At 40.3% G+C, this 27,732-nt stretch overlaps 1 protein-coding gene across 1 annotated transcript in view; it reads left to right on the forward strand.

Moving 5' to 3' along the window:
* The window catches only part of NEK11 (NIMA related kinase 11), a 406,370-nt gene that overhangs the window by 175,941 nt on the left and 202,697 nt on the right, over window positions 1–27,732 (forward strand). The window contains exons 4-6 of the mRNA XM_069730081.1: window positions 5,840–5,958; window positions 12,238–12,302; window positions 14,263–14,389. Coding sequence (XP_069586182.1) covers window positions 5,840–5,958; window positions 12,238–12,302; window positions 14,263–14,389 — 311 coding nt within the window. The remainder of the gene's footprint in view (window positions 1–5,839; window positions 5,959–12,237; window positions 12,303–14,262; window positions 14,390–27,732) is intronic.

Consider the following 27,732-nt stretch of genomic DNA (forward strand, 5'->3'; position numbering starts at 1 on the left):
TCCATCAGTGTTTCAGTCCTTTATGCATGACATCTTCCGAGAGTACCTGGATAAATTCCTGATTGTATACTTGGATGATATTTTGGTCTTCTCGGATGATTGGGAGTCTCACGTGAAGCAGGTCAGAATGGTGTTCCAGGTCCTACGTGCGAATTCTTTGTTTGTGAAGGGGTCAAAGTGTCTCTTTGGTGTTCAGAAGGTTTCATTTTTGGGTTTCATTTTTTCCCCTTCTACTATCGAGATGGACCCTGTTAAAGTTCAGGCCATTTATGATTGGACTCAGCCGACATCTCTGAAGAGTCTGCAAAAGTTCCTGGGCTTTGCTAATTTTTATCGTCGCTTCATCAATAATTTTTCTAGTATTGCTAAACCGTTGACTGATTTAACCAAGAAGGGTGCTGATGTGGTCAATTGGTCTTCTGCTGCTGTGGAAGCTTTTCAAGAGTTGAAGCGTCGTTTTTCTTCTGCCCCTGTGTTGTGCCAACCAGATGTTTCGCTCCCATTCCAGGTCGAGGTTGATGCTTCTGAGATTGGAGCAGGGGCTGTTTTGTCGCAAAGAAGTTCTGATGGCTCGGTGATGAAACCATGCGCCTTCTTTTCCAGGAAGTTTTCGCCTGCTGAGCGTAATTATGATGTTGGCAATCAAGAGTTGCTGGCCATGAAGTGGGCATTCGAAGAGTGGCGTCATTGGCTTGAAGGAGCTAAGCATCGCGTGGTGGTCTTGACTGATCACAAGAACTTGACTTATCTCGAGTCTGCCAAACGGTTGAATCCTAGACAGGCTCGATGGTCGCTGTTTTTCTCCCGTTTTGACTTTGTGGTTTCGTACCTTCCGGGCTCTAAAAATGTGAAGGTGGATGCCCTGTCTAGGAGTTTTGTGCCCGACTTTCCGGGTTTGCCTGAGCCGGCGGGTATTCTCAAGGAGGGGGTAATTTTGTCTGCCATCTCCCCTGATTTGTTGCGGGTGCTGCAAAAATTTCAGGCTAATAGACCTGACCGTTGCTCAGTGGAGAAACTGTTTGTTCCTGATAAATGGACGAGTAGAGCTATCTCTGAGGTTCATTGTTCGGTGTTGGCTGGTCATCCTGGAATCTTTGGTACCAGAGATTTTGTGACTAGATCCTTTTGGTGGCCGTTCGTTTGTGCAGTCCTGTGGGATTTGTGCTCGGGCTAAGCCCTGCTGTTCTCGTGCCAGTGGGTTGCTTTTGCCCTTGCCAGTCCCGAAGAGGCCCTGGACACATATCTCTATGGATTTTATTTCGGATCTCCCCGTCTCTCAAAAAATGTCGGTCTTTGGGTGGTTTGTGATCGCTTTTCTAAGATGGTCCATTTGGTACCCTTGTCTAAATTGCCTTCCTCCTCTGATTTGGTGCCATTGTTCTTCCAGCATGTGGTTCATTTACATGGCATTCCGGAGAACATCGTTTCCGACAGAGGTTCCCAGTTTGTTTCGAGGTTTTGGCGAGCCTTTTGTGCTAGGATGGGCATTGATTTGTCTTTTTCCTCGGCTTTCCATCCTCAGACAAATGGCCAGACTGAACGAACCAATCAGACCTTGGAAACATATCTGAGATGTTTTGTTTCTGCTGATCAGGATGATTGGGTGTCCTTTTTGCCTTTGGCTGAGTTCGCCCTTAATAATCGGGCCAGCTCGGCTACTTTGGTTTCGCCGTTTTTCTGCATTTCTGGTTTCCATCCTCGTTTCTCTTCAGGGCAGGTTGAGTCTTCTGACTGTCCTGGTGTGGATACTGTGGTGGATAGGTTGCAGCAGACTTGGACTCATGTAGTGGACAATTTGACATTGTCTCAGGAGAAGGCTCAACGTTTCGCTAACCGCAGGCGCTGTGTGGGTCCCCGACTTCGTGTTGGGGATTTGGTTTGGTTGTCATCTCGTTATTTTATATTCCTATGAAAGTTTCCTCTCCTAAGTTTAAGCCTCGTTTCATTGGTCCGTATAGGATTTCTGAGGTTCTTAATCCTGTGTCTTTTCGTTTGACCCTTCCAGCTTCTTTTTCCATCCATAACGTATTTCATAGGTCATTGTTGCGGAGATACGTGGCACCTGTGGTTCCATCCGTTGATCCTCCTGCCCCGGTTTTGGTTGAGGGGGAGTTGGAGTATATAGTGGAGAAGATTTTGGATTCTCGTATTTCGAGACGGAAACTCCAGTACCTGGTTAAGTGGAAGGGTTATGGTCAGGAAGATAATTCCTGGGTCTTTGCCTCTGATGTTCATGCTGCCGATCTGGTTCGTGCCTTTCATTTGGCTCATCCTGGTCGGCCTGGGGGCTCTGGTGAGGGTTCGGTGACCCCTCAAGGGGGGGGTACTGTTGTGAATTCTGTGGTCAAGCTCCCTCCTGTGGTCATGAGCGGTACTTCGGCTGGTTCTGTCTATGAGCTTCCTCTGGTGGATGTGAGTGGTGCTGCGGCTTCTGAGTTTCCTTCCTCAGGTGACGAGGTTAAGTCGTTAGGTGCTGCTCTGTTTAACTCCACCTAGTTCTTTGTTCCTGGCCTCCAGTCAATGTTCCAGTATTGGTTTTGCTCTCTCCTGGATCGTTCTTGTGGCCTGTCTGCCCTGCATAAGCTAAGTTCTGCTTATGTTACTTTTGTTTGCTATTTTTTCTGTCCAGCTTGCTATATTGGTTTGTCTTGCTTGCTGGAAGCTCTGGGACGCAGCGGAAGCACCTCCGTACCGCTAGTCGGTGCAGAGGGTCTTTTTGCGCCCTCTGCGTGGTTGTTTGTAGGTTTTTGTGCTGACCGCAAAGCTATCTTTCCTATCCTCGGTCTATTTAGTAAGTCGGGCCTCACTTTGCTAAAATCTATTTCATCTCTGTGTTTGTGTTTTCATCTTTGCTCACAGTCATTATATGTGGGGGGCTGCCTTTTCCTTTGGGGAATTTCTCTGAGGCAAGGTAGGCTTATTTTTCTATCTTCAGGGCTAGCTAGTTTCTCAGGCTGTGCCGAGTTGCATAGGGAGCGTTAGGAGCAATCCATGGCTACCTCTAGTGTGGTGTGATAGGATTAGGGATTGCGGTCAGCAGAGTTTCCACGTCTCAGAGGTCGTCCTATGTGATTAGCAACTATCAGGTAATTTTCTGTGCTCGTAATCACCAGGTCCATTGGGGTTCTGAATCACCTGTTCATAACAGCCTGCTCTGAGCAGGCGCTGTGAAGCCATCTCCCTCCCTGCAGGACCCGGATGCCGCGGCCATCTTGGATCCGGGGCCTGCAGCGAGAAAGGAGGTAGGAGACCCTCGCAGCAGGACCCGGATGCCGCGGCCATCTTGGATCCGTGGCCTGCAGCGAGGAAGGAGGTAGGAGACCGTCGCAGCAACGCGATCACATCGCGTTGCTGCGGGAGACTCAGGGAAGCCCGCAGGGAGCCCCCTCCCTGCGCGATGCTTCCCTATACTGCCGGCACATCGCGATCATGTTTGATCGCGGTGTGCCGGGGGTTAATGTGCCGGGAGCGGTCCGTGATGGCTCCTGGCACATAGTACCGGATGTCAGCTGCGATAGGCAGCAGACACCCGGCCGCGATCGGCGGCGCTCCCCCCGTGAGCGCGGCCGATCGCATATGACGTACTATCCCGTCGAGTGTCAGATAGGCCCAGGGCACCTCGACGGGATAGTACGTCTAAGGTCAGAAAGGGGTTAAAGAAAACCAGTTACTAGGTTTTTGCAACTTCTTCTGAGAGCAGCATAATGTAAGAGCAGAGACCCTGATTCCAACGATGTATCACTTGCTGGTCTGTTTACCGTACTTTTAATAACATCTCTGTTTAATTAGCTTCAGATATATCTGTTCTCTGAATGCTGAGCTCTGTATAACCCCACCCACACCACTGTTTGGTAGCCTTCTGTGTACACTGTGTATAGACTGAAAGCTGCCGATCAATAGTATTGGTGGGCTCATGAATGTGGAGGACTTCATGGTAGCAGGTTTGCTAGTCCTCTAGTGAAAGAATCACTGTTATTAGCAGGAGATTATCAAAATAACAGCAAGCAGCCCAATAAGTGACACATTTCTGGAATCGGAGTCTCTGTCTCTACATTATGCTGCTCTCAGATTAGGTGGCAAAAGCATGCTGAGAAATTCCGTTTAACAATATTAAGCTCTAATTACACCACATTCAGTGATATACCACTATGTACTGTATATTTTCACTGTTCAGTAATCATTTAACAGGTTTGTTAAAATATCTTTAGTATAGTATTAATGAGCACTGGAGCTTGTTTTTATTTGGTCTGTGATTTCGGCATTATTCAGACTAAATTTTTTTTCTCCTACGTTTTTCAGACATCTGTAAGTGTTATATTTATGAAAATACTTCTTGAACACATGCATGAAAAGGATGCCTGAATGAGTCCTCTGCTTTTTCGTTTAATTCTTCTTGTGATAAAAATTAGTTTTTGCATTGACCCCCATCGAACACCCTTGCTTAACCCCCTCTTGACCGGAGCTTTTTCAGTTTTGCGTTTTCGTTTTTCGCTCCCCTCCTTCCCAGAGCCATAACTTTTTTATTTTTCCATCAATATGGCCACATGAGGGCTTTTTTTGGGAGACGAGTTGTACTTTTCAATGACACCATTGGTTTTACATCGTCGTGTACTAGAAAACGGGAAAAAAAATTGTGATGAAATTGCAAAAAAAGTGCAATCCCAAACTGTTTTTTTGTTTGGCTTTTTTGCTAGGTTCACTAAATGCTAAAACTAACCTGCCATTGTGATTCTCCAGGTCATTACGAGTTCATAGACACTAAACATGTGTAGGTTAATTTTTATCTAAGTGGTGAAAAAAATGCCAAACTTTGCTTAAAAATTGCACCATTTTCCGATACCTGTAGCGTCTACATTTTTTGTGATAACTGGTTGGGTGAGAACTTATTTTTTGTGCGCTGAGCTATCGTTTTTAATGATACCATATTGGTGCAGATACATTCTTTTGATCTCCCGTTATTGCATTGTAATGCAATGTCGCGGCGACTAAAATAAGTAGTTCTGGCGTTTTTACTTTTTTTCTCGCTGCGCCATTTAGCGAGGTTAATCCTTTTTTTTATATTGATAGATCGGGCGATTCTGAATGTGGTGATACCAAATATGTGTATGTTTGATTATATTTTTATTGTTTTATTTTGATTGGGGCAAAAGGGGGGTGATTTGAACTTTTATATTTTTTTTAATTTTTAAATACATTTTTTTTACTTTTGGCATGCTTTCCATAGGAGACTAGAAGCTGGCACAGCTTGATCGGCTCTGCTACATAGAGGCGATGATCAGATCACCTCTATGTAGTAGAATTGCTGACTTGCTATGAGCGCCGACCACTGGGTGGCGTTCACAGCAGCTCCAGGAGACCTTGGGTTGTAATGCCGACACACCGGTGACCCGCAATCACATGACGCAGGTCACTGGTGTGCGCATTTCCGGCGCGATTGCCGGAAGCGCCATTTGAATGCCGTTGTCAGGGTTTGACAGCGGCATTTAACTAGTAAATAGCTGCGGGTGGATCGCGATTCCACCCGCAGCTATTGCGGGCACATGTCAGCTGTTCAAAACACTTGACATGTCCCCGGAAAGATGTGGGCTCACCTCCGGAGCCCACATCAATGGGAGGGTATCTGACATCAGCGTACTATTACACCCGATGTCGGAAAGGGGTTAAAAAATGTTTTGTTAATCCATGTTTATAATCTGATTCTTAGATTTATGATGGAAAATAACCTTTTTATTGTAGTTTCAGATATTGTTGTTGATTTTTCTCTTTTTCTTCACTTGTCATGTTTTAATCAAAGATTTTTTGTTTCTGACTTTCTGTTATGTTTTTATCGGAATTTTAGGGCAGCGACCTTGATTGTAAAATAAAGGAATTCAAGAATAATGGTGAAATAATCTCTGAAGATCAAGTGACTGAATGGTTTCTTCAGCTACTTCTTGGTGTGCATTACATGCATGAGAGGTACATTTGTCAATACAGTGTATATTAGTTTTTATTTTGTATTACTATTTTTGTCTTTAACATTTTTCATAATTCATAAACATTAAAAGATGTAAAGCCTCTATTATACTCTCCGTGACAAAATGAGGTTATATTTATTTCCTAGTATTTAATAGTTAATACAATAAAATATGGAACTAGAAAAAACTGGTCTTAACTAAGAGTACACTTACAGTCATGGCCAAAAGTGTTGGCTCCCTTGAAATTGTTCCAGAAATTGAAGTATTTCTCCAAGAAAATTATTGCAATTAAACACGTTTTGTTATACACATGTTCATTTCATTTGTGTCTATTGGAACAACACAAAAGAAACATAAAAAAGGCAAATTGAACATAATTTCAAACAAAACCTCAAAGATGATTCACACGAAACCTCAAAGATGATTCAGACAAAATTGTTGGCACTTTTCCAAAATTGTGGGTAAACAACTGAGTTTGAGGCATGTGATGCTCATTCAAACTCACCTCTGGCAAGTAACAGGTGTGGGCAATATGAAACTCACACCACAAACCAGATAAAAATCTTGGCATTGTGTGTATATGTGTGTGCCACACTGAGCATGCAGAGCAGAGAGAGGATAAGAGAACTGTCTGAGGACTTAAGAAACTACATTTTGTAAAAATATCTACAAATTACATGGTTACAAGTTCATCTCCTGAGATCTTGATGTTCCTTTATACATGGTGCACAACATAATCAGGAAGTTCACAATCGATATCACTGTAGCTAATCTCCATGGATGTGGATGGCGGGGAAAAATTGATGAAAGGTTGCAATGCAGGATAGTCTAGATGGTGGATAAGCAGCCCCAAAGAAGTTCCAAAGAAATTCAAACTGTCCTGCATGCTTAGTGTGCATCAGTGTCAGTAGGAACATTTGAATAAAATGAAACACTATGGCAGGAGACTCAGGAGGACCCACCTGCTGACACAGAGACATAATAAAAGCTACACTGCAGTATGTCAAAATGTACGTGAGTAAGCCAAAATCCTTCTGTGAGAGCATCATATGGACAGATGAGTCCAAAATAGAGCTTTTCGGTAAAGCACATCATTCTACTGACAGAATGAGGCCCACAAAGAATAGAACACAGTACCTACAGTCAAATATGGTGGAGGTTCAAAGATATTTTGGGGCTGTTTTGCTGCCTCTGACAGTGGGTACATTGACTGTGTGCAAGGCATTATGAAATCTGAAGACAACCAAAGGATTTTGAGTTGCAGTGTAGTGTGCCCAGTGTCAGAAAGCTGTGTTTTTATCCCAGGTCATGGGTCTTCCAGCAGGACAATGACCCTAAACAGACTTTAAAAAGCACCTAGAAATGGGAGAATAAAAGGACTGGAGAGTTCTGAAGTGGCCATCAATGAGTGTGGATCTAAGGCTGGTTTCACATTGGCGTTTTTTCGGGTGCGTTTTTGCGGTAAAAAACGCAAAAAAACGCATGGTGAAAAAACGCATGTAAACGCGTGTAAACGCTGCGTTTTTTTGACGCATGCGTTTTTGCATGTGGTGAAAAAAACGCGGCGTTTTACCGCGTTTACATGCGTTTTTTCATGCGTTTGCGTTTTTTAAACGCATGCAGAAAAATGTGTGACAACTGCCAATCATCAAAATAAAGTAAAAAACCCACTATAAACAGAATATAGTTAGGGTTAGGGGTAGGGTTAGGGGTAGGGATCATAACCCTAACCCTAAAGGGATCCTACCCCTAACCCTACCCCTAACCCTAACCCTAAGGGATCCTAACCCTAACCCTACCCCTAACCCTACCTCTAACCCTAACCCTAAGGGATCCTAACCCTAACCCTACCCCTAACCCTACCCCTAACCCTACCCCTAACCCTAACCCTACCCCTAACCCTACCTCTAACCCTAACCCTAACCATAAAGGGATTAGGGTTAGGGTTAGGATCCCTTAGGGTTAGGGGTAGGGTTAGGGGTAGGGTTAGGGGTAGGGTTAGGTTCCCTTTATCACCTTTATGCTGGGGGGTGGCATATCAGTGTGTTTTCTGGTTTTTTAATAAAAAAACGCATGCGTTTTTTACCGCAAAAAACGCATGCACCAAAAAACGCATGCGTCCCCATTGACTCCAATGTATTTTTTGACCCAAAAAAACGCATGAAAACGCATGCGTTTTTTTTTTGGTCCAAAAAACGCTTCTAAAAATACTACAAGTAGCATTTCAGAAAATGAACGCATGCAGTAAAAAAACGCATGCGTCAAAAAACGCAACTAAACGCGTACACAAAAAAACGCATGCGTTTTCAATGTTAAATATAGGGAAAAAAAACGCTGCAGACAAAAACGCAAGTGTGAAACCACCCTAACTCCCATGGAACAAATGTGGAGAGATCTTAAAATTGCTATTGGGAGAAGGCACCATTCATATAGGAGAGCCCTGGAAGAGTTTGCAAAAGAATAGTGGTTCATAATTCCAGTTGAGGGGTGTAAGACACTTGTTGATAGTTATAGGAAGCAATTGATTGCAGTTATTTATTCCAAAGGGTGTTCAACGAAATATTAATTTGACTGTGTAAACAATTTTGTCCGGCCCATTTTTGGGGTTTTGTGTAAAATCATGTCCAATTTGCCTTTTCTCTCTGTTTGTTTGTGTTGTTCCAATACATGCAAAGGAAATAAACATGCATATAATAATAAGTGTAATTGGAATAATTTTCTGGGAGAAATACTTCATTTTCTGGAACAATTTAAAGGATGTCATCACTTTCGGCCATGATTGTGTGTGTATTCACTGTCTGATAGATCATGCAGCTGTGCAATTGTGCTCACAATTGTACTGTATATTGCTATATATAATATAGCTCAATATTATAAATAAGCTCAATAATTCAGCACCATGGACAAGGGACTTATATAAGAATGATAGAAAACTATAAGGATGCTTTTTCTCTGTCTATAACATAATGCTAGGCTTTTTCATACTAATAATCCATTGGGTGAAAGTTGAAGATCCCTTATTTCTGTTTTTGTAATATCACATTATTTATGAGAAATCTACTATAGTCTATGACCAGTTAGTTCCTGTTTCTCACTACGATATTAGTAGATCATATTCAAAAAACGAACTGCTTGCTCTTAAAATTAAACCATTTTAACTCCTACTGAATTGCACTTAAATAAATATTCACTTATAGTATATTAGGAATAGATGAACTCATTCCAAATTGATCAGGTCAGATTAAAAATATTTATGGACACAATGTGAAATTGCTAAACCATAAGCAAATACCAGCTGGTGCAATCCCTTTACGTGCAATGCATGGTTGGTGAGACGAGACTCATTTTTGTTACAATATAGGGAAATGCATAAAAAAGGTGCTAGCAGTCAATGTTCAGGTAGAGAGTAGTGGGATTAGCTGCCTATATAGACCCTGCTGGTACGGGATAGGCCAGGGAACCTAATCTAAACGCCGACGCTCATTAAAATCACAATTTTTACCATTATTAAATTCACTTACTTACTGAGGTTTCAAGTTTTTAGCACAACAAAACTTTTTGCACATCCAGTCTCTTTGGCACCTCAAGAACTAACATCTCACAAGCACAAATTCTCATCTCATACACCTGGAACTGCCACAGACCTGTATGGTTTTAACCCCTTTCTGACATTGGGTGTAATAGTATAACAATATTGGACTCCCCCTGTTTGGTGCGGGCTCTGGCGCTGAGTCCGCACTTTTCCGGGCACATGACAGCTGCTCTATACAGCTGGTATGTGTCCGCAACAGCTGAGGGTGGAATCGTGATCCACCCGTGGCTGTTAACTAGCTAAATGACGCTGTCAGTTTCTGACAGCAGCATTTCACTCACGCTTACCGGCTAATCCCGTCCATCGGTGACCCCGTCACATGATTTCGGGTCACAGATGAGTTAGCATGACAGCCAGCGGTCTGAAGCAGACCTCTATGGTCATCTTTGCCGGACTGCTATGCCAGATCATTGCCTGTGTGTAGCAGAGATGATCGAAGTACTGCAGCTTCTAGTCTCCCATGGAGACTATTGAAGCGTGCAAAAATAAAAAAAATGTTTTTAAAAATATAAAAAAAGGAAAAATTAAAAAAGTTCAAATCACCCCCTTTTGAATAATTCAAAATAAAAAGTAAGAAAAAAACAAATATACACATATTTGGTATTGCCACGTTCAGAATCTCCCAAATGATCCTGATCACTAAACGGCGTAATGATAAAAAAAAGTAAATAGTCAGAATTGCTTTTTTTTGGACGCCGCTACATTGCAATAAAATGCAATAATGAGTTATCAAAAAATCGTATCTATACCAAAATGGTATCAATAAAAACATTAGCTTAGCGCTCAAAAAAATAAGCCCTCACACAGCCCCAGATCGCAAAATATTAAGTCACTACATGTCTTGGAAAATTGTGCCATTTTTTTTTAAACAAATTTTTTTTTCCCTATTTAAATAAAAAATAACCTAGACATGTTTAGTCTATGAACTCGTAATGACCTGGGGAATTATAATGGCAGGCCAGTTTCATCATTTAGTGAAAAAAGCCAAACAAACAAACTGTGGGACTGCACTTTTTTTTTCAATTTCACCGCATTTGGAATTTTTGTCCCGTTTTCCAGTCCATGATATGTAAAAACCAACGGTGTCCCGCAAAAAAAAACAAGCCTTCATACGGCTGTATTGACTGGAAAATAAAAAATGATGGCTCTGGGAAGAAGGGGAGCATAAAACGAAAGCGCAAAAACGGAAATTCCTCTGGTTGTGAAACGGGTTGTACATTTTTACATCATGACTACATTGCACATCATTGCTGCAGCCAATCATTGAGCTCAGTTGCTCATGCCATCTACATTGGCAGTGCTGTTAAGCCACCATGGAATTAATGGTGCTATATAAATAAATAATAATAATAATATGCATTGTGGATGTTAAGTCGCGGCTGCAACCAATCAACAAAGATGGAAGCCAAGGCAGAGTGTATCACTAGTGTTTTAAACTTATACACACCTCTGGGCAAAAATATTGAAAAGAGAAAACCCCTTCAGGGTACTATTCGGATCAAATGTTACTATAGGATTATTTAGTCTATAAAAAAGACGACTGAGGGGCGATCTAATAACCATGTATAAGTATATAAGGGGACAATACAAATATCTCGCTGAGGATCTGTTTATACCAAGGAAGGTGACGGGCACAAGGGGGCATTCTTTGCGTCTGGAGGAGAGAAGGTTTTTCCACCAACATAGAAGAGGATTCTTTACTGTTAGGGCAGTGAGAATCTGGAATTGCTTGCCTGAGGAGGTGGTGATGGCGAACTCAGTCGAGGGGTTCAAGAGAGGCCTGGATGTCTTCCTGGAGCAGAACAATATTGTATCATACAATTATTAGGTTCTGTAGAAGGACGTAGATCTGGGGATTTATTATGATGGAATATAAGCTGAACTGGATGGACAAATGTCTTTTTTCGGCCTTACTAACTATGTTACTATGTTACTATGTTAAATCACCCTTCAGGGTACTATTCGGATCAAATCACCCTTCAGGGTACTATTCGGATCAAATCAGACATTCTAAATCAGTTATCAAGTGGATGAAGCTAGATATTTGGCTATATAGCATGGATGGCACTGTAATTTGAGCATGGTGCGATGGTGTTTTATCTGCTAACATTGGCAGTATTATCCGCCCATGCCTATATTCTGTATATACACTGGTAAACCACAGATCACAGTGAACAAAAGTAAAACAAAGAAAACCTTACATGTAACATAAAGGTGGCATTTCGTATTCTAATTAGTGCACTGTTACTATTGATTTTGAATTTAACGTACGGTATGTGTTTTGGATTAGCTTTATCCTTGCATTTAAATGCTCCTCCAAAGATTTTGTATAAATTTACATCAGACATTAATCATCTTTGTATATGTGGATTATATTGTGTTTCTCAAATCCACTACTAAGCCGTATCGTGCATCATAAACTCCTTGGATTATTTGTGGATTTTTCTTTTTTAGGTCACGGAGATCGCTGCTACATGCTGCTTTTCCTTGTCCTTATTTTCCACTGTGCTTAATTATATAGATTTGTTTCCTATTCATCTTGTTTCCTTGTGACCCAATCACCTGGTTATCAGCTTGACAGAATTCTTGGCGCAAGTTCATGTGTGCTTTACACAGAAACAAAAGCATTTAGCCAAACAGATTTACGTTTTTTAATTTTGTTTGACCTCCCTTTGTTTGCATTTTTAGGAGAATACTTCACAGAGATTTAAAAGCAAAGAATATTTTTTTGAAAAACAATCTTCTTAAAATTGGTAAGATTTTTATATGATTTAGGTTATTTGAATATTTTTTTAATTACATTTTGGATGGAGTATTATCATATCAATCATGTATAGTTTATCCACAGAATATACTATAAATGTCTGATAGATGTGAGTCCCACCTCAAGGACCAGCGTCTATCTTGAGAATAGAGGCCCATCTCACACTTCCGGAATGGATAGGTGGTCACTAGTGATGAGCGAGCGCGCTCGGACATCATGTTATCCCAGCATGCTCAGGTGTTATCCGCGTATCTCGCGTATGCTTGAGTAATACTGTATGTTCAAGTCCTTGCGGCTTCATGTTTCACCGCAACACATGAGGGGATTGCTTAACAAACAGGCAATCCGCACATGTGTTCCGACACAGGGACTCAAACATGTTATTCATTCATGCCCATGATACTTGGATAACACCCGAGCATGCTGGGATAACACGATATCTGAGCGCGCTCGCTCATCACTAGTTCTGAAGTTAGCTCAGCAAGGATCCTGGGACTACATGTCCTTGATAACATGTCCTACCAAGATAAAGGGTACATGTGATTATAAAATAAAGTATATTTTACTGAGCAAAAGTTTTAGACAGATGTGGAAAAATACTACTATTTCTTATGAACATTTTTTTGCCTTCAAAAGAGCATCAATCTACAATTACTTACGAAAATAGTCACCCCCTTGGCTTTTTACCAATTGTGTTATATTACAATCTGTGTTTAAATATTTTTGTAATCTGATTTGTGTGTGATGCATCAGCACTAAATAGTCTACATTGGTGAAGTGAGACAAATATGGGCATAAATAACATTCATGAGATCAAAATCTAAATACCTCTTTTGCTATGAAGCCACTAAAAATTTCTGGTGCAAGCAATGACCCTGATAAGTCACGTGGTTAGTGAAGGAAGTCCACCTGTGTGTAATCTAAGTGAGAAGAGGCAAGAAGCAGCTATATTCAGTCAAAAATGTCAGCTGATAATATATCATAGCAAATAAAGATTACTCGGAGCAGCGCTTACCGCAATGGAAAGGAAGCTGAAGGCAACTGACTGGATCCTATAAACCCCAGTCCTAACTTACAGTATTTCTAATAAAATTGTACTGTTTTATACTCCTCTGTTCTCCTGTTTTTCAGCTATAGTGGAGTTGGTTATTCTCCTTGTTTTGGGTTTTTCTTCCATGATTTGAGTGCAATTTAGCTGCATTTATAATGCAACCTGGTATTGTTCCTATATATATATATATATATATATATGTATATATATATATATATATATATATATATATATATATATATATACTGTATATATATTATTTATTTGTGTTTTATTAATATAAATAGCAAAAATTAAATATAAAATACTTCTGAGAATAAGTTGTTGTGTTATTTAGTGAGGGATTGGTGCTATTGAGAAAGTTTTTCTCAGTGAATTGTCCTTATGTTCATGTAGCTGTCTTAAACACAAGTCCAGCAATGGTTAGGTCCTTTCTCCGTTACTAAAAATCAGTGTCCGAAGTAATATTCAATTGGCTATGGTATGTTACTCCAGCTTAGCGCCTTCTCATGCTGAACTTACAGCCTAAATGGAGTCTAGTCAAGCAGGAGGAGGAAGTGCTGGGTCCTCGGGGAGTAGAGCTGGTGTGACAGAGGCTTCAGATCTTCAGTCTCATTTGCACATCATTTAAAAAACTGATTTCTCAGTAATAGAGGAACAGACTGGCCAGATAAAAGTATTGCTGGTCTTGTCTTACATACCCATATAAATAGTTTGGGATGTGAAATCCTGTTGACAAATTTCCTTTAAACATAGACAGCAAGATAAACACATGGTCCCTTCCAAATCTTAAAAAAAAAACACAAAACAGGTTGACTTGTTGAAAGTCTGCAATTTTTAATGCCAGATTACTGGAACACGTGTTCATTATATATATATTTTTTCCAACTGTTTCCAGGGGATTTTGGGGTTTCACGTCTTTTGATGGGCTCATGTGACCTGGCAACGACATTTACTGGGACGCCTTACTATATGAGTCCTGAAGCTTTAAAGCACCAGGGATATGACTCAAAGTCAGACATTTGGTGAGTAGACATTGTGTTCATTCAGATATATCAAGCAATTCTCCTGTGTACAAGTGTCCTTTTTTACAGTCTGTGACTGTTTACTTAAAGGGATTTTCGGAATTCTTAAAAAATAAATAGAATAGCAGATGCTCTAAAATAACACATTTTTCAAATTTTATCTTTTAAAGGATTCGGAAAAACCCTTTGAACCATTCTGTGTAATATATCTATCTGCATGATTTATTTAGGTTACTAATGAGAGAACATAAAAAGACGTTCCCTAGAACCTTATAACATACATTCTAAAATAAATCTACATCTTTCACCATTGTTTTTTGGCTGTCATAGAATGCATAATGGATTTCACACAAAACATATTTAAAATCTCACACAAGGCAAATCATTTTTTTCTCATTATTTCATTGTAATGATATAAATGAATAAGGGCTTATTTTTGGAACTGTACTTTGTAGTACATTATGTATATTTTATTTTTAAAAGGGGGGGACTGGAATAAAACAAAATAATATCAATAGTATTTTAATGTTGAAAATACAATTTTTTTTAACATTAAGATGTAAACTAAAACTTTTAGTGGGGGCACGTGGATTGCCTGATAGTGATGGCCAATTCACGCACTTGTATGAGCCAACTTTGTTAGTGTTCAAAATGGCTGTCGCCATCACAATTGACTTATTTGTTCACATTTTAAAGAGTTGAATAGTGAGTGTCGCTTCTTTACTGTACTTCTGTACTCATGGGCATATATGCTATGACACATAGAAGCAGGCACCACGCAAGTGTTGAGGCTGATTTGTGTTGGAGTGAACATGGCCCCTGGTTAGAATAGCTAATTGCCTAATAGATGGTGTTTCTCATGATCAAAAATTTACTTTATTGGTGTCCGATCAGTGTCCGATAACCAAATTTGTTAGCCACAGCCAAGACATTGGCCTTGGAAAGTGCATAGTTCAGCAATAGATCACCATAAAAAGGTCACGGATGAGAAGACATTCCATGAATGGCCACCTTCAATCACAATATTCTGGTAATTAAGAGATCAACCCCTTAGTGACAGCTACGTACATGTATAGTGGCCATGCACTATCACTCTATATCCAAACATAGTGTTGGAGCAGAGACCACTCTATGCAGCAGTGCACTACATAGCCATTATGTAATGCCAACTGATGTGGCATGACATTCCAAATATATCCAAGGAGACCGATGTGAGTTTTGGAGCACATAAGACTCCACAGGATGCGATCATGAGGTGCTGATAGGTTGCCATGACAGATGAGGGTCTTCTGAATGCCTTAGGCTCTGCCATGTTATTAATTCTATGAAGTCTACTAGTTATACATGACCCTGTAATACCAATGTAGTGCAGTGTATTGTATAGGCGGACTAATAAAAAGTGAAAAAAATGGCATGGGGCATGCATGGCTTCCAATTGCACTTGGTCACTAATTGATGATGTGGCTAAAGACAGAGGCAGCCGGATGAATTCTGAAGTGTACAGGGCTATAGTTTCAGCTCAGAATCAACCAAATGCAACAAGGTTGATTGGACGGCACTTAACTACAGATGAACAATGACCCAAAACATACTTGTAAATATTGCTGTAAAGCTGGATGGATCAGTACCACTGTTCTGTTCTGATGCTGCAGAATCAAAGCTTTGCTTGCAATAGAGATAGGGCACAGTTTGGGCCAGCATTGTGATAATGCGGCAGGCCTAAGCTGACAATCATGCAGGATCACCCCCTGGCAAAGAAACTGTGAGGCTGGAGAGCGGTGTACTCCTGTAGAAAAACCAGGGAATGACATATTAACTTTTATGCACCAAGACTGTCCACAAAATTACATTTTTATGTATGTCATCCATTGTAACCTATTACTTATTCATATACATCCACAGGGTACCAAATTGCATTATTATTATTATTATTATTTATTGTTATAGCGCCATTTATTCCATCGCGCTTTACATGTAAGGAGGGGTATACATAATAAAAACAAGTACAATAATCTTAAACAATACAAGTCATAACTGGTAAAGGAGGAAAGAGGACCCTGTCCACGAAGGCTCACAATCTACAAGGGATGGGTGAGGATACAGTAGGTATTATCAAGGTAATGCTTCCCAAGAAGTGAAGTTAGGGATAAAGTCAACAAAAATGATAAATGTTATCACAGTATTTACCAGAAAATAAGATTCTGTGAAGTTTTGTTTATAGACTATGATTGCAAATTTGCTATTAGTTTTATCAGACTTCATTTATCCTCTTTTTTATTAGTTTTCTATGTTTTCCACATGTGAAAAGATTCCAAACTGAAAAAAAATGCTTACAGTTATTTAGAAATAAGTCAGCATACAGAAATATATTGGAAGTTCAAGTTCATTCAACTAGTGCTAGCTTAGATATCACAGTTGCAGATGCAATTAATCATCATCCATGAGTCTTCCCTGCGTAGAGCCTCGGGGTGATGCAGCAGATGGTATGTCTGGAGTTCAGGTATACAGTAGTCAAATCCCTGTGCTCCTGATGCTTTCTCCTCAACAGTTGTTTCCAGATCCATATGAATTTGTCTAGCTACTAATAGAGATTGCTGTTTGGGATATTAGTTTGCAAATGATTGCTTTCTTACATATGTTACAATTTGCCTCTATAAATAATAACAATCATGTTAACTGATTATCAAAACTAGGACCATGGACGATATTTTTCGTGATGATGGAATTCTCTTAACCTCATTTTCTGATATGTAGAGATGGGCAAACCCGAACAGTAAAGTTCGGCGTCCGTACCAAACACCTGCTCTTTGGGCATGAACACCGAACATGGATTTCACCAGGAAGTCCGTGTTACTGTTCGGGTTTGGCTGCCCGAACATTGCAGCCGAACATGCAAACGCTGCTTCTGATCGGCGGTAAATTCATCTCTGCTGGTCAGAGAGCCGCGGTTACCACTCTGTCAAATGACAGCGTGAGCACTCAGCTGTGATCGGAGGTGTAAAGTTTACCTACAGTCACTGGCGTCAGCTAATGGTACCACAGCTCCCATCATCTGACGCCTGCTGCCGCTAATAACAGTGAGAGCAGGAGCGGCGGATTGGTGTATTCATCAGCTGATCCTGTGCTGTAAATAAATTAAAAAAAAACAAGCTGTGTGGTTCCCCTGTATTTTTGATAACCAGCTGGCAAAACTCACAGCTGGGGGCTGCAACCCTCAGCTGTCAGCTTCAGCAAGGCTAGTTATCAAGAATAGAGGGGTCCCCACGCCATATTTTTTAATTATTTAAATAATTTAAAAAAATGGCATGGGTTCCCCCACATTTTTGACAGCCACCCTTGCTGACGCTCACAGCTGGGGGCTGGCATTCTCAGGCTGGTAAGGGGCCATAGATATTGGTCCCCCCCAGCCTAAAAATAGAATAGCAGCCTGCAGCCACCCAGAAAAGGCGCTTTAAGAGGCTCTTCCCATTTGCCCTGTAGTGGTGGCAAGTGGGGTTAATATTTGTGGGGTTGATGTCACCTTTGTATTGTCCGGTGACATCAAGCCCACGGCTTAGTAATGGAGAAGTGTTTGTAACACCTATCCATTACTACTCCTATAGTTGTATTGCAAATAAACACACAGCCAGAATGAAGTCCTTTATTAGAAATAAAACAAAACACACTTTTACGTTTTTCATTTTTTAAAAAAACAAGCACAGTTATAATCACCTAGCGCCTATTCTACCAAAGCCCTCGTTCTCCTGTAATAAAACTGAAATAAAAAAACAACAATATACCATACCTGTCTGTCGTTCTGTCCCTGGCCATAATCCATGTCTGGGGGATAAACAGTTTTCAACCTGGACGGTGCCAAGATGCGACCCAGCCGGGCTGAACTGCGGTGACCTCGGTGAGATCTCCGCTAGCACCGTCAGGAAAAACTCATGGTTCTAGTGGTGATAATTCACGGTTAATTCAAATAGCTATGGACTTTAGATGCAGCAGACTCACATTGGAGTATATATTCAATTAAAGTGATTGTCCAGCAAGTGAATCCATTATTTTTTAAATAACAAATATTATTAAAACATTTTTCTTATGTACAATAATTTTTTATTTCTTTTTTTACCCTTGAATGTTCATTAGTTTAGGATAAACTCCTATGGGAGAACTATCTTGATCTATATTGTGGTGGAAATTGTACATCTGGACAAAGAGGTGCTATGGCTCCACACCAAGGAATGATGAAGTCTCTGCCTAAAACATTTCAGGCTTCCTGACTGTGTGCATGAGCCACTGTAGATGCAGAGGAAGTACTACTAGAATAAACGTATGCATTAGATACAAACAAGATGAACAATAATGGTCCGAGTGCAGATCCCTGGGTAATGCCATGTGTAACAATTTTCCAGTTTCAGTGTGAAACGTTTACTAATTTTAGGATATAGTCTTTTAGCCAACTTCTTGTCGAATGTCAAATTGTACTAATGCAAATTTAATTTTATTTTTCTTTCATAAAATTGTCAATGCATGTCAAGCTTTAGTATTATAGCTCATCTTTATTTGGACAACGTAATTAGCCATAAATCAGTACCATCGTAACGTATTAATGTTAGTGATTTTTGTTTGTAATGGACTATTGATTAGCAGTTATGTGCCGTTGGTACATCTGCTGGATAGGGCTTTCATTTTTTAAAATTCTACACAATTATAAATAAATGCTAGCATCTGCACACGTAATTATAGTGTGCTGCAAAAAGTAATATATGGAAATTGAGTAGATCTTCAAAAAGAGAAGTTTATACTCGGTCACTTGTACTCGCTTTAGGTCCACAACCTTCTCCCAATCATCTTTTAAATGCCAGTTTTAATTCGAAAAAAAAAAATCTCCGTGCTGAAGAAACCTCATTAGATGTTCAGAAAGGACTTAATGAATACATAGCTGTAATTTAGAAGTTTGCTTTAAATAACTGTGTTTTATAAAAGCAGATTGTAACAACATATGCATGGATAAATCTAGGATTACAGAAATTGGGCTTCACTGTGCATCTGTCTTTCAACATAGTATTTAGTTATCAGCCTTGATATGTTTCAGGCATCAGTGCAAGATTATTTAGTTATTAAGGTAATAGTTCATTTTAGGTTACTAATTTACTTGCTTTTGAACTATAAAGACAAAAATATAACCATACTATGCACACTATCAATTTGTAGGTTCAACTATTCCAGCATTGCTGTATCTAACAAGTGCATAAAAACAGTGTACTGGCAAACTATAAATGTGTTGCACAACATCTCACTGTTATAAATTGCTTAGTTTGTTTATAGGCTTTGCTTTTTTTTTGATTATGTCATAGTAATGTGTCTATTCATAGGCTGTATTCTATTATGATGATGCAGTATTCTTTGTGTAATTGTAGGATGTGCATTTGTTACTCACCTGTCCTGGCACAAGCGCTAGGCCAGGCTTCCTTGTCCTATGGCCACCTTCCTTTAAAGTAGTTAATATCAGGTTTCTCAAGTAACCCAGAGAACTCCTCTAACATCACCATATTCCTTTTATAGGTGGGCTCTCTCAGAAGTCTAGTGCTTGGGTATTAAGTAGCATTTTCCACAGTTGCCTCAAGTTTGTCCGAACTCTGCGGCTACTTCTCTTGAATGAGCTCAAGCCAATTTTCTGTAATCTCCTAATTTCCTTCTGACTTTTAGCAAGAGTAATTCCCAAGCTCAGTACAATTTACTTGGCTTTGATAACCAAGTTAGCAATTTCTTGCAACTGTTTTCAGTTCTGTTCATACCGCCTCTGCAACCAAGGTAACGCATCTCTTCAAGCATGTCTATAGTTTGCACTTACGTCTGTTACATCGCTTGTATTAACTATTGCCCTACTGGAAGACACCAGACTATATTTACTTGTCTGTAACATCACTTTCTTTACCCATTGCCCTGGTGGAAGATACCAAACTTCATTTACTCCTTTACTGAACAATAGCAGTGTTACAAAATACCAGACAACTGGTGATTAACTACTTTCCTGGTGGAAGATACCACTTTCCTTCGCAGTTACTGTTCCGGTGTATATCCACATGCATGACTGTACTAAATTTGTTTTATATGTGCTGCTTGTTATAGAATGCTGTAGATAAGCCCTGAAAGGCGGTAGCCATGACTCATATCGGGCAAACCTGATGACAGGCTCCCTTCAACCAGTGTCCTGGTCCTCGTTGATCCACATGTCGTCTGTCAAGTCCTACTATACTGCAAAATCTCCAAAATTCTGTGTTGTTTATCCAGACCTACAACTTAGAGAATCTATCTCCAGGCAAGCCCTTAACAAAAAAAAACCAAGCCATGGACTTTGGTACTGATCTTCCTGAGGAGCAAGGATATGGACTGATTTCACAATATGTCTCTGTATGGTCGAAAGCCTCATCTTCTTCTCCAAATTGCATCAAAGAACCAACTTTCTATTGTGAACAGTGTCTCTCAATTAATTCATGTTATCTGGAATGAGGTGCAATACAATTTGGCGGCAGCGGCCGATGTGAGCAAGACTACTGATAAACACCATTGGACTCTTCACAACTCTACTAGTTACCTCCAAAAACGTCCATTTAAAGACTCTCTATAAGAAACAGGCTTCCAACTTCATATGTCTAATCCAGATTATTCAGCAAATCAATCTGGCAACTTTCTGTCTGAAGTAATTACCTCTGGTTCTCAATAAATTCTCTCCGACTGTCAAGCAGCTTCTTCTGATCCTGACTTGGAGTATGAGATCAACCAAATTCTGGACTGTAAGAAGGTTTGTGGAAACATCTTATACTTCACAGACTGGAAGTGATCCCAAAAAAAGATGCTGGATCACTAAAAATTATATTAATGCTCCAATCTTGCAAAAGAGATTCATTCCAAACATCTTCTTTCTTCTGTAATCTAGTGAACTCCTTTCATATTGTCAAGGCTCTGTCAAATATCGGTTACTTGGGTACTTAGTAGCATTGTTTATAGTTGCCTCAAATTTGTCAGGAATTTGATGCTACTTGTCTTGGCTAAGCTCCAACTAGGTGTCTCTCATCTCCTCCGCTTCTCCTGAATTCCATGCCGCAACAAAAATGATTTCCAAGCTCAGCCCGATTTAATAGGTGTTTTCCATACCAACCTCTCAGCAGGAAAGTTATCAAACTCCTCACAACTGTTTTCAGTTCTGTTCACACCTGGCCTATTCTATAACAGTAATACATCTCTTCAAGCATGTCCTCTTTTCATTTGCATTTACTCCTTTGTTTCTTTGCTGCTATTAACCATTGCCTTGCTGGATATACTTATTTGTTATTCCTGTATTTGCCTTTCCGAAATGTACCAGATTGCTTTCTTGTGATTAACTGCTTTCCTGCCTGACGATACCAGCATCCTATACAATCACTTTTCCTTTCGCTATCTGCTTACCTTGCTTTGCTTTATCTATGCTACCTGTTCCATTTGTTTGTCTTCCTTCCTGCTTACCCAGATGTACTTGTCCTCACTGATCCACATGTCGTCCATTAAGGTTCTGGTTTTGGTAACTTACCTGGACCAATTGCGTATAAAAAGCCCCTCACTTGGTGAGCTCTTAACAACAGTATTGTGGGGATTTTCAGTCTGGGCTTTATTGTGATAGTATAATTAAATGATGTAATGTTTAATAAAATGTTATTTACAGTAGGGTTTGAGCATTAATTTGCTATCCCCCAATAGGATAATATAAAGCATTTGGATTATTACAGGTATCTTAATGTATATCAAGGTTATCTTTTGGACACAACCCCATGGCAGTGTGAACACTGGCAGGAACTTGGCTTTCATAAAGTGCCACACTATATCACCCTCCAAAAAATCTGACTCCATAAGTTTTAAGTGTTATTATGGGCTAAGTTTATTTCCACTGCAGTTGACTTTGAATACCTTTCTGAAGTCATGTATACCATATGCCCCATGCTCCCAGTAATTGACTGAAATGGTCGCATGCTAGTATAGAATGTCAGCTCTTCAGGAAAGTAAACACAGACAAGTGGGTGACCACTCAACCAGCAACATTGGTGTGGTGGAAGATTTAAACCAACACACCATTCATTCTCTATATGATAGCCAGGTGTCTCTGACAGTCCCATAGAGAATGAATGAGGTGATGGTATGCATATCTGCAGAACCTCTTTCTCTGGATTAGGGATCCTAGTAATTGGATTTGCACTGATGAGCAAGTCATCACCTATCCTGAGGACAAGTGATAACTTCTAATGTGAAAATAACCCTTTACGATGCTATTATATTGATGGGTCAAATAGGTTAATGCAATTAAGCAACATATTGGAAAAATATTAAAACAAAGTTCTGAATTTTTGAATTCAAGTCTTCCTTTCAGTCTCATTACCAGAATTGTATAGAATGCACCACGTAGCCTTGCAGTCTGCCTTTATAAACATGTATAAAACAAATGGGTCACTCTAAAGAACACACTGAACTTTATCATGGTACTGTAATAGAATGCTAACATTGCAAAATTTCAGTTCTTGAAACTTCCTCCCTAAATATTCCACAAGGAACATTGAGTCACATCATTAAAAAGTGGAAGCATTCCGAAATCACAATAACTAAAGCCACAGCAAGACTGAGCTAGTGACAGACCATGCAAAGTGCAGAGTGAAGTCTCCAAGTCCGGAGGCACATAGTGGCCAAAAGTCGCCAATGCTCTGCTGACCTAATAGTTGCAGAATTCCAAATCTCTTCTGCAATTAACATCAGCAAGAAAATTGAGCCTCTAGAGCTTGATAATATGCGTTTCCATGGCCAAGCAGCTGCATACAAGCAGAATGACAGAATGATAAGTATCAAATGGAGTGGTGTAAAGCATGCTGCCAATGAACTCTTTGTTCTGTAGAGTGACCAATCACACTTCTCTATCTGGAAGCCTGACAGATAAGTCAAGGTTTGGCGAATGTCAGGAGAATGTGACCTGCCTGACTGCATTTTGATATTTGTTAATGCTGTGAGGTTGTTTTTGTTTTACAAGGGTTGTCCTATGCACTTTAGTTCTAGTGAAGAAAAATCTTAATTCCCCAGTAAATCAAGGTATTTTGGACAATTGTGTGCTTCCAACTTTGTGGGAACAGTTTTCTGTTCCAGCATAACTCTGTCCCAGTGCACAAAGCAACTCTATAAAGGAATCATTGGGATAATTTGGTTTAGAAGCATTTGAATGTCTTGCTCCTAACTTTGACCTCATCCCCATTGAATACCTTTGGGATGAACTAGGATGGAGATTGTGAGCCATGCACTCTTGTGCATTCATCAGTTTCAGACCTCAGAAATGCTCTTATGGATGATTTGGCAAAAAAATCCCAGAGGTACATTCCAAACTTTTGATTTTTTGCGTCAAAATGGCCAAATGGTTCTTTTTATCTAAGTGGTGGAAAAAAAATTCCAAAGTTTGTTAAAAAAAATAAATTGCGCTATTTTCCAATACCCATAGCGTCTCCATTTTTGGTGATCTCAGGTTGGGTGAGGGCTTATTGTTTGCGTGCCCAGCTGGCTGTGAGCGCCAACCACTGGGCAGTGCTCATAGCAATCTGGCAGTGACAACCACAGAGGTCTGCTGGAGACCTCTGCTTGTCATGCCAACCCATCAGCGACCCACGGTCATGTGACATGGGCGGCATTTCCGGCATGCTTGCTGGAAATCCATGTTAAATTCCGCTTTCAAAGTTTGACAGTGGCATGTAACTAATTAACAGCCACGGGTGAATTGTGATTCCACCCGTGGCTGTTAGAAGCACATGTCAGCTGTTAAAAACAGCTGACATGTACCGGAAAAGATGTGGGCTCAGCGCCAGAGCCCACATCAAAGGGAGGGAGTTTGACATCGGCGTACTATTATGCTAGATGTCGGAAAGGGGTTAATAAGATATGTAGTAGAGGAGCTACAAGGACACTAGACTTCAGGAAAGCAAATTTCCAATGGCTAAGAGATGATCTTAGTGCAATAAACTGGGACAATGTCCTTGAAAATAAAACTGCACAAAGCAAATGGGACACTTTTATAAGCATCCTGAATGGGACCTGTGCATCATCTATATCGTATAGAACTAAACAAGCTAGAAATAGAAGGAAACTGCAATGACTCAATAGATCAGTTGTTATACACACTTGATATTAAACAGAGGGTAAAAGGAATTAGCTATGAGAGAAGTGAATGAAAATCCCTCCAGGTTCCTGTACAGACTAAATTAAAGCAGGCTGGCTTCAGCACAACCTGTATAACCCATGTAGGAAAACCTACAGATGACCACTCAGACCTGGCTCTCTAAAAGCTCATCAATGAGAATACAACATAATGAGAAATCCCAGCAGTATACTTTTCTGAATGGTCTTGACACTCAATGAAGGAACCATTAAAGACTATCACCAGCAGAGAACACAGGAATGAATAAGGTTTAAATAGAGGCACCTGCAGTGTGGTAGGACAGGCTAGAAAACACCTGCTGTCTGAGAGGACTGGACCAAAAGGCAAAAGATAATCAGCACCTCGACTGCAACATATTCTGTTGTAGCTCAGTGGACAGAGACGCTAACAAACAGGCAATCCCTGCATGTGTTGCGGCTGTTGAACATCCGCAAGACATGCAGCAGCACAGACTCAAGAGCCGAAGATACCCTTTTAGTACCTGGTACTTAAAATGGTTTTCCACTTTTAGGAAAGTAGACCTCCAGTGCTGTAAAATTCCTAAATTAGCACACGGATCTGGTACTCCTCCTCCTCTTTGCTGCTCCTTGGGTCCTGGTTTTTGGCTGATATGGTTATGTCATGTGGACAGCTTGCATCACCTCTTTAATCAATCACTGTGCTTATCGGATTGTGCCGTCTAGCTCGGCACAACCACTGAGCTGAGTTAATAGTTACAGTGATGATTTATGTATAGTGTCAACGTGACTTCACCAGTGTGGCTGAGACTCCAGCAGTGGCGGGGTGTCAACAGTGTACGTGGGGTGGGTGAATACCTGCTCCATTTTTTCTGTTAGGTATTTTACAACATTTGGGGTCCACTGAAACTGAAAAAATCCTTTAACTTGATGGGGGCTTACATTCTGCCTCAGTATAGTGTCGTTCAGTGGTATCCACGCTGTGCAGTGATGAAGCAGTGACCCAGGAAAGTTCCAAAACAAAAGTTTCTTTATTGCTCAACTCACAAAAGTACCCAGCACATGATATCTTCCGGATCGCAAGCCGGGAAACACATGTTCCAGATTGCAGCCAATAAACATGCCAATACACCTCTGAGACCGGTTGTCTTGGGTGACTGCACCGACGTGTACACTGTAAGTGCCAGCCTTTCAGCTTTTTTGGCTGTTTGGCTCCACTTGCATGTGTTGCCTCACACAGGTGGAGCTCTGCAGAGCCTTCTGCTCTGCTTTCTTGCAAAAAAAACAAACTGACACTGACACACCCAACCCTCAGTTTCAGGGGTTTTCACAAGCAACGTGTGGCCTTTGGCCAGATGGAAAACCCAGCCAGGACTGCCCCACTACCATCCTGTAGTCTTTTTAAAAAATAAAAGCCCAGCAGGTTTTCTTAAATCCGCCCTGGACAAATATATTGTCCAAGACCTATACTCACTTTTATTCTACATTGCAATCACAGCTACGCCTGTGACTGAAATTCACTCCCATGGCCTCAATACGCCTCCATGCGCATCCTGGGTGGAACACACAATGACCCTCACATGTAACACCAGTCACTGCCTCACAATAGTAACTAGTAAATAATTGCCAATTCTAGATGTGCCATGCTGATAGACTTCTACCAAAAAACACTGAAAGCTGTCTAGAATTTAAATTGTACTTCGACAAAGTATTAGTTTACTTGTGTGCATATTTATGCAACCACATAGTATTATGGTAACATAGTTAGTAAAGGCCGAAAAAAGACATTTAATAATAATATAATAATAATCTTTATTTTTATATAGCACTAACATATTCCGCAGTGCTGTACAGTTTGCACACATTATTATCACTGTCCCCGATAGGGCTCACAATCTAAATCCAGCCTATATTCTGTTAGAATAAATTCCCAGATCTACATCCTTCTAAAGAACCTAATAACTGTAAGATACAATATTGTTACACTCCAGGAAGACAAACAGGCCTCCCTTGAACCTCTTGACTGAGTTCGCCATCACCACTTCCTCAGGCAAGGAATTCCAGATGCTCACTGCCCTAAAAGTAAAGAATCATCTTCTATGTTGATGGAAAAACCTTTTCTCCTCCAGATGCAGGGAATGCCCCCTTGTGACCGTCATCTATCTTGGTATAAACAGACCCTTGAAGAGATATTTGTATTGTCCCCTTATATACTTATACATGGTTATTAGACTGCCCCTCAGTCGTCTTTTTTCTAGACTATATAATCCTAATTTTGCTAATCTCTCTGGGTATTGTAGATCTCCCATCCCCTTTATTAATTTTGTTCCCCTCCTTTGTTCTTGCTCTAGTTCCGTTATATCCTTCCAGAGCACCAGTGCCCAAAACTATATTCAGTACTCCATGTGCGGTCTAAGCAGGGATTTGTACAGAGGCAGTATAATGCTCTCATCATGTGTATTCAGACCTCTTTTAATGCACCCCATGATCCTGTTTGCCTTGGCAGCCGCTGCTAAAATTAAAATTATTTTAGTTTTTTTTATTTCATCCTAAAAAGATTTCAGTATATTTTTCACTTGAATTGTGTAGGTGACACTAAAGGCGCAAAACGTTCTGAAATAATTTATTTGGTATTATTTTTTTTACATGAAAAAAACATTTTAACAGGGGTGTTTAGATGTAGACTTTTTATATCTACTGTATGTCAGTTTTTTTTTACCCATATACATTTTGGTTCTGTGTTCTGGAGATTGCTCAAGCTAATTAACTGAGCTATCTGCCCCTGATCCCTGCCAGATGTAGTTAGTGCTTTCTGTTGAGTGTTTGCCTGATTATGTGTTCTGAGTTTTGATCTTCTGCTGCCTGACCCATGTTCTGACTATACCTTTGTCTTATCCTTTTGCTTTGATCTGTTATCTCCTGGTATTTTGATCCTTGAACCACAACCTGACATACGCCTTGGTTATCTACATGCTCTCTTGGACCTGAGACGTCTGACTTCTTTGACTCACGGTCTGTTCGTGAGTAGTGACTAGTGTCACAAACAAACTTCAGCACTACTCCGAATAATTTGTGTGGTCATGGTGTTGGTCTGCTCCATAAATAAACCTAGTTTTGTAAAATATGTCAAAGAGCATGAACGGCACTCATAGAAAATCCATTCTTTATTTCATCATGACACCTTA

Source organism: Ranitomeya imitator, chromosome 6 (assembly GCF_032444005.1).
Source record: "Ranitomeya imitator isolate aRanImi1 chromosome 6, aRanImi1.pri, whole genome shotgun sequence".
In the NCBI taxonomy this organism is placed as follows: Eukaryota; Metazoa; Chordata; class Amphibia; order Anura; family Dendrobatidae; genus Ranitomeya; species Ranitomeya imitator.